Source organism: Lupinus angustifolius, chromosome LG19, assembly GCF_001865875.1.
Source record: "Lupinus angustifolius cultivar Tanjil chromosome LG19, LupAngTanjil_v1.0, whole genome shotgun sequence".
Classification (NCBI taxonomy): Eukaryota; Viridiplantae; Streptophyta; class Magnoliopsida; order Fabales; family Fabaceae; genus Lupinus; species Lupinus angustifolius.
Window position 1 is genome coordinate 223,049 of NC_032027.1, and position 11,742 is coordinate 234,790.

The window sequence follows — 11,742 nt, forward strand, 5'->3', positions numbered from 1 at the left end:
TGTCCAACATCCAAGAAATGATAGCAAAGTAAGCACGCTTTCCTTAGCCAATGTCTTATATTATATTATATTATATTTGAATTCATCTACAATGACCTACTACACTATGCTTCTCATAATAATTTCATTACCATAACCATCATGCATTGTTTTCTTTTACTACCATTATTCACCTCATCAATACCCTTATCACCATGCTAATTTCATCAATCCATTTGCTACATTTCAAGGGGGGAGAGAATACAAAATTAAGATTGAAGTAGGGATGCAATTTAATAAAATATTTCTTGGTTTTGAAGAGAGAAGATATATTGTTTTTGAAGGATCGATGGCCACATAGAGCAAAGTTGTAAAATGAGGAGAGTATCTTTTGCTTTTATACAAAGGCATTATGAGTTGCACCTCTCATTACCATCATGAGAATGAATCATAATGGAGACCTACCCAACACATTATTCTTCCTCTCAACTATTAATGTACTGCATGCCAACCCATTAAAGCTTAGATTAATCGAGAAACACAATGTGCACCTAGTAGTTATTAAAATGCACTCCCCAATATGTTGTCTTAATTGAATGACATGCTATTTTGATGTATACTACTGACATGTCCCTTTTAAAAGGATGTATTATCTGGAAACCAGTTTTTTTGAAAGACTTAATCATGCTTTTATACAACAAATTTATGGCTAGTGATTAACAGAAAGAGGGATAATGTCATAATAACCTATTCTCATTGGATTGCAAATCCCAAAGAATGTCTTATATAATTGTCTTCAATCTCCTTCTCTAAATATGATCTAACTTTGTACTTGTAATTTTCTCTTACCTTACAACATTCATTTATTATCTTTGTATTTTTTTGTGTAATTTAATGATATTAATTTTTGCTGATCAATAAATAAATTTGTGTATATATAACTACAAGTAAAATATGAAAATTAAAATAGTTAATATAAGTTGTTGGATTTTATTTGAATGATTAAAAATAAAATATAAATGCAGATAATTTTTTCAAATGATTATATATATATATATATATATAAACAACCAAAAAAAATCAATTTTATGATACATCAGTTTTGCCTACTTGGTTTATATACAAGTGAGGACACTATGTGATCACAACTAAGTAAGTGATTGTGATTCCCTCTAGTATCAAAATATAAGGTAAACGAGGAGATTGATATTTTTTAAAATTATTTATTTAAAAGTAATTTAAAACCTAGACCTTTAAAAAATTATTTATGACATGTGGTGTATTCTATGGAGAAGATTTTGAGAAGTATGTAACTAATTAATCAATTCCAATTAATCCATGACTATTTCTAACTAATCTATAACAATATTTAATAGGGACCACATCTATTGTTTCATTTTTTTGTATCACTCAATGTACTATTAACTTCGATTGGTTGAAAAAAATTATTCAATAATTATTATTAAAAATCATTCATGTTCCATTATTTATGGAATCATGGCATAATTATTTTATTTTATAAGCACTATGAATTATATGGCAAGTATAAGGGGTAGACAAGCCCTTTTGCACCATGTGGTTAAGTACATGACACACACTAATCTGATATGTATGACCCTTAGCTGTAATTGTGAACTATTGTCAGGACCTAACCTTCACGACATATAAAAAACTAACGACATCAAATGATTTTTTTTTAACATTATTGCATTTCTACAGGGGCAGATTTATATCCGAGCCAAGATTGTAAATATTATCTTAAAGTTAATATTTTTGTACTCTTGTTTATATCAAATTGCACTAATGATGAATTTGTATGTATTATCTGATAGTTAATATTGCATTCTCTTAAGGCAAAATGTATAATTAAAGGATAAATATGATTTCGGCTATCAAATGTTGAAATTTTCTTTTCAAAAAAATAAAGAAAATGATATGGATGTAGTGATTAGGAGAGGGGTCCCTTCCAAGGTGGTGAGCCCCATTGAAAATTTTGTGATGATAATTATGGATCTTCATAACATTTTTTTTTCTTCTAACAGGTTTTCTTATTTGGTGTAGTAGTCGATCTACAATTGATTTGAGTTCAATATTGTTCTCTATCAAAATTTATCATATCATTTCTCTATACTCTTGCATGAGTTTACCTATTAACCCAAAATGTAGGAAGCATGCTAACCGGTAAATAGGTGTATAAATACTATTTCATTGTCATAAACAAGTATAAAGTATGTGATAGTCATATCTATATGAACTTGTTAGATACTAATATTTTCACTAAAAATTATTATTTTAAGTTATGATTTAAAGAGTTGTTTGTTTTGTTACATAGTAAATCAAAATTATAATACAATGATAAAAGGAGCTAGGATTGAACTTCTTCACACTTACTTTTTTTATACATCCTTGATTCTTAAAGCAAATTCATTTAGTAATGATTATACCATACAATGACTTCAATTTTACTAAAAGTCAATGTCTTAGTTAATTGAGCAACTTATGTAACAAAGTCCTATGTCTAGCAACTTTAATTCATAAGATTAAGAAATATGACTTGCAAAATCATGCTTCTATGTCTAGTAATCCATACATGCAAGTTGAGTTAAAATGCAACACCTCAATTGTAATAGTCGTCAATGTCTTGACCCTTACTAATATTTTATCAAAGATAGCTATGTCTAGCAACTATGATGATGAACTTCAAATTTATGAACCTTCAAATATACTTCTATGTCTAGTGGTCTATGTCATTCACTTTAAGAGTCATAAAATCATAATATTAGCACTATGTCAAGATACTAATAAGTAACACATGAGATGACAAATAATACAAGTCTATATCTAGAAAATGTACTACTTCTTGAGTTATGCAAATTCAAAATAATGCAAGAAAGAATTAAAACAACTTATTCTAATATCATGCAATAAGATGACCAAACTTAAAACAAACATTAAGCAAATACAAGAACTCAAAGATAATCAAAGCTTGATGAAGTAGTGTGCATACATCAAGCTTGTGTTACATTCAATCCCAACAAGGGTTTTAGCTACTCATGTTCACAGTGTGTAAGTAGGATAGTGATAAAACGTAACTCATAGGGTGGTAGAACCATACACAATTGAGTATAGATTAACTCCTCTAATACTTACACTTATATCCCATAACTAAAATGAGTTAAACTATCTTAGAAACTCAGAAAAAACATTACAATTAATATTAGAAAGTGTGTCAAATGGTACAAGTTGGAAGTTCTTAAATAGTATTCTGGATGTTGATATATACGCTCAGTGCATTGCCAACTGTCTATTCATGACCTTTTAGCGCACCAACTTGTGCTCGCTGCACTTCCCATTGTGCTGGGCATAGCTGGGTGTGCTGAGCGCATATGAAATAATGACTAAATACTAATTTTCACTATTGTTTGCATTGAGCGCGGAAACATGCACTTAGTGCAACGAGTTTTTCTCATTTCAGTGATCCGACCGTTCACATTTGAGATCCATCAGTTAGGAACAATATTTCCAAAATTCAGCTCGATCCAACAGTAAATAAATAAGTTATTGCAATTTTACTCAGAGTAGTCATGGTTGAATTCTTGTTTTTGTGCGTAACATTTTTGACAATTATTTCTCCGGATTAAGCCAACAAAACACTCCATAAGTGAGGCTTGATCATTTAAATAAGTTTTAATAATATAGGGGAGAGATCCATTTATTCTAAGAGTAAGTTTTTTAAACTTAGCCCTCATCATAGCCATCAATTCTAGGGAAATCCAATGGTTTGAATTAGTGAGTAGATCATCTAAACCATTAGATATCTATAAAATTGATGGCTGAGATGAAGAGTAAGTTTACTCTTTTGGAGTAAGTGGATCCCCACTCAATAATATATTAGTATAATTTTATTCATTAGAGTTGATTAAATAGTTAAAGTACTGTAAAAAGAGTGTATAAAATATGATCAATTTAACACTTAACAAAATACTAAAGCACTATTTGGCTGGCTACCATGTGATCTATTTGGATAACTAGAAATAACATTATCTTCAACCCCAAGTAAACTTCTATCAAGGATACTATGGACTCAATAAAGATGAAAACATGACTTTGAATCAATGGAAAATCAAAGAAGTAAGCTATAGTTTTATTTCCTTTCTTTTTGTTTTCTCCTTTATTTTGTTTTGTTTATGTGTAACTACATTATGTGTGGGTTAGATCATACTATATATAAAAGCTTCTTGTAGTGTGGTGTTTAGGAGGGTATTGTTAACATCTGGCCATTGAATTAGCTTGCTAAGTTAAAGATCACTCTAATAGTCATTGGATTCATTGGAACTCTCTGACAAGGATTAGTATTAGATCTGTTATGCCTCATAGAATACATAATCTTGTACATGTAATACCAACAACTAAATAACAACATCCACCAAAACATTATTCCTTGTGTTATACACAATGCTACATACAATTTCAACTAACTTTTATTCTGCTCTTCATGCATGACATTCTAAATAACCACTATTCACATCTCTCATCATGATAGGAACCTTATTGCACCAACCTATTCCTATAAATTGCACAAACAAAACAAGAAATCCCATGCCATCCCTATACACAAGACTGCAATTTTCATTGCAGAACTATATCTAACACAACCTTGACTAACATTTGTTTACAATTTGTAAATATAGTAACAAGATAATGTATAAACAGACAAAAGGGTTTATATTTTGGAGGAACTGAATATTGGAAAAAATGTGTGCCCAAAATTTGATCGGGATAGGTTTTTGGCTTGCCTTGTATTTTAAGTGCAGAAAAAGGAGATCAAATCAAGTATCTTTGAGGTTTAGTTTAATTATATACTCTAAACTCTCTATTTTCAAAAGCTACCCTTATTTCTTTTAAGGAGCCACGTTAGTATAATAACAAATATCTCCTTCTAAGAGAGATAAATGTAATTGGATCTCGAAAAAGAAGATAGTAACTTTTAAAATAAAAGGAGTGAAGAGTGTAATTAAATCAAATTAAGCTTAAGGAATATCGATGTAGTTTCGAGAAATGAATGGAGATAGATAGAGGGGGTGGAAATTCCACTTATAGACTGGTGAACACTTAAAATTGGAAATCAGAGGATGGAAAATAGGATATGTCTTGCATCAAAACCTCCAAGTCCCATTCTCTCATTCTTAAGTTTTCCCCTTGCCCATTGTTTCCAAAACCAAACAGTTCCTCTACGTTTGAATTCTGAATCTGTTCAGTGTTATTGAAGCAAATATTATTGAAGTGGTTGTTATGGCTTTTCACATCAATAGGGGCACTATTGTTTTCATTTTCAATGCTTCTACTTTCTAGTGAAGGAAAGGAAAAGTCGCTTTCTAACCCCATTTTATTACTCTCCAATATTCCATAATCACCATGAAGCCCATCTACCATCTCAACTTTGGCTAAGCATGAACTCATATCATAAGGATTTGTCAACATGGGAAATGGGTCAAAGTGGTCATGAGTCAAAACCATAGCATGCATGGATGATGAAGTTGAAGAAGATGAATCCATGCACATGGTCATGAGTTCATTAAGATGTTCATTAATGGGCATGATCCCATTCTCACCACCCAAAACATGATCTCTAGGCTCTGATGAGTCAATGTTGTTATTAGTTTTCAATCTTTTCTTCACAGTAGAGTTCCAAAAATTCTTGATCTCATTATCTGTACGTCCTGGAAGACGTGCCGCAATTTGAGACCATCTGATATTTTTCAAAGAGGGAATTATTAAAAAGAAAATAGACACAAAATAAAGCCTACAACATCTTATATAATTAGTACTTGATGGAATGCAAAGGTCTAATATTTAATAATTCATGGTTTAGAAGAGATTTACCAAGATTACAGTTAATAGTCAATGTATTAATTATGGGTATAGGTCATCCTTAAGTAGGAAGGTAGAACATATTGTTCTAACGATAATGTTATAAATGACATATTGTAAAAAAAATGTACTACAAGCAATGCAATCTGTCAAGGTTTTAAGAGACTATCCGAACTTTTGATGACATATTTGACAATTTAATTAGTATATATAGCTGTAGCATTTTAAATACTCACGAGTGTGGCTCTCCCTATATAACATGAGAAATTATTAGTTTTGTGACCCTGACCAATATATCATGTACAAATTAAACCAATCTTCAATGACATTGCATCTATCTGTTTGTCTTCTTTATAAAAGGCATTATTATACTGTTAGGTTACAACTACTTATATACATGTCACATTGCACCATTTGATTATAGATAGTCTCTTTTTAATTTTTAAATCTTATAGTAACATTGTAAAAAGTTACGAATAGCATATCCAAATGAACCGTGAAGACTTATACCACATATTTGGTAACAATGGTATGAAATGAAATGAAAATATGTTGAGGTGAAAATGAAGAGCAGTGAAGACATTTACCTATTGCCAAAATTCATAAGATTAAGAAATATGACTTGCAAAATCATGCATCCATATCTAGTAATTCAAGGATGCAAGTTGAGTTAAAATGAAACACCTCAATTATGCTGGTCTCCAATGTCTTGGTATATATTAATATTTTATCAAAAATAGATCTACGTCTAGCAACTATAATAATACAATTAAGTTTTATAAACATACATTTATGTCTAGTAGTCTATGTCATTCAGTTTGAGAGTTATAAATTACAAGATTAGCATTATGTCTAGATACTAATAAGTAAATTGCATGAGATGGTAACTTATTGAATTATGCAAGTTGAAAATAATTCAAGAAACAACTAAAGTAACTTATTCTAATATAATGCAATAAGATTATCAAACTTAAAGCAAACATTAAGCCAATATGAGAACTCAGAGATAATCAAAACTTCACCAATTAATATATGAATCAGTATGCATACATCAAGCTTGTGTTACATTCAATCCCAACAAGGGTTTTAGCTACTCATGTTCACAGTGTGTAAGTAGGATAGTGATAAAACGTAACTCATAGGGTGGTAGAACCATACACAATTGAGTATAGATTAACTCCTCTAATACTTACACTTATATCCCATAACTAAAATGAGTTAAACTATCTTAGAAACTCAGAAAAAACATTACAATTAATATTAGAAAGTGTGTCAAATGGTACAAGTTGGAAGTTCTTAAATAGTATTCTGGATGTTGATATATACGCTCAGTGCATTGCCAACTGTCTATTCATGACCTTTTAGCGCACCAACTTGTGCTCGCTGCACTTCCCATTGTGCTGGGCATAGCTGGGTGTGCTGAGCGCATATGAAATAATGACTAAATACTAATTTTCACTATTGTTTGCATTGAGCGCGGAAACATGCACTTAGTGCAACGAGTTTTTCTCATTTCAGTGATCCGACCGTTCACATTTGAGATCCATCAGTTAGGAACAATATTTCCAAAATTCAGCTCGATCCAACAGTAAATAAATAAGTTATTGCAATTTTACTCAGAGTAGTCATGGTTGAATTCTTGTTTTTGTGCGTAACATTTTTGACAATTATTTCTCCGGATTAAGCCAACAAAACACTCCATAAGTGAGGCTTGATCATTTAAATAAGTTTTAATAATATAGGGGAGAGATCCATTTATTCTAAGAGTAAGTTTTTTAAACTTAGCCCTCATCATAGCCATCAATTCTAGGGAAATCCAATGGTTTGAATTAGTGAGTAGATCATCTAAACCATTAGATATCTATAAAATTGATGGCTGAGATGAAGAGTAAGTTTACTCTTTTGGAGTAAGTGGATCCCCACTCAATAATATATTAGTATAATTTTATTCATTAGAGTTGATTAAATAGTTAAAGTACTGTAAAAAGAGTGTATAAAATATGATCAATTTAACACTTAACAAAATACTAAAGCACTATTTGGCTGGCTACCATGTGATCTATTTGGATAACTAGAAATAACATTATCTTCAACCCCAAGTAAACTTCTATCAAGGATACTATGGACTCAATAAAGATGAAAACATGACTTTGAATCAATGGAAAATCAAAGAAGTAAGCTATAGTTTTATTTCCTTTCTTTTTGTTTTCTCCTTTATTTTGTTTTGTTTATGTGTAACTACATTATGTGTGGGTTAGATCATACTATATATAAAAGCTTCTTGTAGTGTGGTGTTTAGGAGGGTATTGTTAACATCTGGCCATTGAATTAGCTTGCTAAGTTAAAGATCACTCTAATAGTCATTGGATTCATTGGAACTCTCTGACAAGGATTAGTATTAGATCTGTTATGCCTCATAGAATACATAATCTTGTACATGTAATACCAACAACTAAATAACAACATCCACCAAAACATTATTCCTTGTGTTATACACAATGCTACATACAATTTCAACTAACTTTTATTCTGCTCTTCATGCATGACATTCTAAATAACCACTATTCACATCTCTCATCATGATAGGAACCTTATTGCACCAACCTATTCCTATAAATTGCACAAACAAAACAAGAAATCCCATGCCATCCCTATACACAAGACTGCAATTTTCATTGCAGAACTATATCTAACACAACCTTGACTAACATTTGTTTACAATTTGTAAATATAGTAACAAGATAATGTATAAACAGACAAAAGGGTTTATATTTTGGAGGAACTGAATATTGGAAAAAATGTGTGCCCAAAATTTGATCGGGATAGGTTTTTGGCTTGCCTTGTATTTTAAGTGCAGAAAAAGGAGATCAAATCAAGTATCTTTGAGGTTTAGTTTAATTATATACTCTAAACTCTCTATTTTCAAAAGCTACCCTTATTTCTTTTAAGGAGCCACGTTAGTATAATAACAAATATCTCCTTCTAAGAGAGATAAATGTAATTGGATCTCGAAAAAGAAGATAGTAACTTTTAAAATAAAAGGAGTGAAGAGTGTAATTAAATCAAATTAAGCTTAAGGAATATCGATGTAGTTTCGAGAAATGAATGGAGATAGATAGAGGGGGTGGAAATTCCACTTATAGACTGGTGAACACTTAAAATTGGAAATCAGAGGATGGAAAATAGGATATGTCTTGCATCAAAACCTCCAAGTCCCATTCTCTCATTCTTAAGTTTTCCCCTTGCCCATTGTTTCCAAAACCAAACAGTTCCTCTACGTTTGAATTCTGAATCTGTTCAGTGTTATTGAAGCAAATATTATTGAAGTGGTTGTTATGGCTTTTCACATCAATAGGGGCACTATTGTTTTCATTTTCAATGCTTCTACTTTCTAGTGAAGGAAAGGAAAAGTCGCTTTCTAACCCCATTTTATTACTCTCCAATATTCCATAATCACCATGAAGCCCATCTACCATCTCAACTTTGGCTAAGCATGAACTCATATCATAAGGATTTGTCAACATGGGAAATGGGTCAAAGTGGTCATGAGTCAAAACCATAGCATGCATGGATGATGAAGTTGAAGAAGATGAATCCATGCACATGGTCATGAGTTCATTAAGATGTTCATTAATGGGCATGATCCCATTCTCACCACCCAAAACATGATCTCTAGGCTCTGATGAGTCAATGTTGTTATTAGTTTTCAATCTTTTCTTCACAGTAGAGTTCCAAAAATTCTTGATCTCATTATCTGTACGTCCTGGAAGACGTGCCGCAATTTGAGACCATCTGATATTTTTCAAAGAGGGAATTATTAAAAAGAAAATAGACACAAAATAAAGCCTACAACATCTTATATAATTAGTACTTGATGGAATGCAAAGGTCTAATATTTAATAATTCATGGTTTAGAAGAGATTTACCAAGATTACAGTTAATAGTCAATGTATTAATTATGGGTATAGGTCATCCTTAAGTAGGAAGGTAGAACATATTGTTCTAACGATAATGTTATAAATGACATATTGTAAAAAAAATGTACTACAAGCAATGCAATCTGTCAAGGTTTTAAGAGACTATCCGAACTTTTGATGACATATTTGACAATTTAATTAGTATATATAGCTGTAGCATTTTAAATACTCACGAGTGTGGCTCTCCCTATATAACATGAGAAATTATTAGTTTTGTGACCCTGACCAATATATCATGTACAAATTAAACCAATCTTCAATGACATTGCATCTATCTGTTTGTCTTCTTTATAAAAGGCATTATTATACTGTTAGGTTACAACTACTTATATACATGTCACATTGCACCATTTGATTATAGATAGTCTCTTTTTAATTTTTAAATCTTATAGTAACATTGTAAAAAGTTACGAATAGCATATCCAAATGAACCGTGAAGACTTATACCACATATTTGGTAACAATGGTATGAAATGAAATGAAAATATGTTGAGGTGAAAATGAAGAGCAGTGAAGACATTTACCTATTGCCAAGAATGGAGTGCAAATGAATGATGAGGTGTTCTTCTTGGGGTGAGAATGCACCTCTCTTAAGATCAGGTCTGAGGTAATTAATCCAACGAAGGCGACAGCTTTTACCACACCTGTGGAGACCAGCATTCCTAGCAATGTCACTCCAACATCCTTGTCCCTTACTTATCATGTACCTTAGCAGCTTCTCATCTTCCTCAGGTGACCACAAACCCTTCCTTAGTTTGCTCTTAATGTTGTTGTTGTTGCAATTGTTGTCTTTTCCTACCATCAGATGAGTTTGAAGGATTTGAGGGATTTCTTCTTTTAAGTGGGTTGTGATAGAGAACTATGAGAAAGCTATATAGGTGAATGATGTTATTAATAAGAGACATAGAGAAGGCTTCATGGGGTGGGAATGCTAATGCAATGATGATACTCATGCTTGTGGGGTTTGCTTAAAATATGATTTTTTTTCTTGTAACCATAAGTATTTTTCATGAGAATGAACTATTGGTTGATTAAAATGAATGTTTATTATGATAAATTGGTAGGTTAAAATAAGAATATGTATTAGAGAGAGAGGGAAAAAGGGTTGTGTTTGTTGGTTGATAGGTGGAGTGGAAAAGGGATTGGAGAAAGAAAGATTGATGAGAGAAAGATGGTTGGTCTTCTTGTCTTTGACTCAATTCTTGTATTTTTCTATACATTTTACTTCACTCACAAGGTAATCATCATCTTTTATTCTCTCAAAAACAAACAATTTTGCTTCCACTACACATAATACTCTCTCTCATTCTTCTTCTCTAGGTCTTTAACTTTAAATTCACGTGTACTTTTTAATTTTAATTTAATACAAAAAGTGTTGCACCCTTCACACTCTTATATTATATTATAGTTATTGTGTGTAGCTTACATTGCATGAGATCCGGAAGGGATATAGATCACCTGTCTCCAATGGTGTCTCATTCTATGTATTAAATTAATTAGGGTGTTATTTTTTATTTTATTTTGTTAAAAATATTATTTTATTCATGTGTCAACATGTGATTAACTTGAAACAGAAAATGAGACACGACTGAAGACAAGTGATCCCATAATTTCATTAGGGGGACTAGCTAGCTAACAACTTATTGCCATATTTCTTAAGCAAATTATGTACACCTCCAAACAAAGCAATGCATGTTTTTTTTCTTCTCATTGCATTATTTTATCATTGACTTATACTTATATTGGAGATTACAACCCTTATTCTATCAACATGAATGATTAAACATGACATATAAGATTTTATGATTTTGAGTAGTTAAGTACAAAAACATTCAACTTTTAGTCTGCATAATTCACTTTAACCAGAAGATTTTACTGCTCCAAGAATATAATGACGATTATTTATTGAGTACAT

The 11,742-nt window shown here is 31.3% G+C and overlaps 2 protein-coding genes across 2 annotated transcripts; both read right to left on the bottom strand.

The window, feature by feature from the left end:
• On the bottom strand, positions 5,036–7,246 carry LOC109333871 (transcription factor MYB46-like). The gene is made up of 2 exons (XM_019569453.1): positions 7,209–7,246; positions 5,036–5,782 (listed from the first exon to the last, which is right to left on the bottom strand). Exons 1-2 carry the CDS (start codon positions 7,244–7,246, stop codon positions 5,092–5,094), a joined length of 729 nt encoding a protein of 242 aa, XP_019424998.1. The 3' UTR covers positions 5,036–5,091.
• On the bottom strand, positions 8,979–10,646 carry LOC109333852 (transcription factor MYB46-like). The gene is made up of 2 exons (XM_019569435.1): positions 10,352–10,646; positions 8,979–9,642 (listed from the first exon to the last, which is right to left on the bottom strand). Exons 1-2 carry the CDS (start codon positions 10,627–10,629, stop codon positions 9,006–9,008), a joined length of 915 nt encoding a protein of 304 aa, XP_019424980.1. The 5' UTR covers positions 10,630–10,646; the 3' UTR covers positions 8,979–9,005.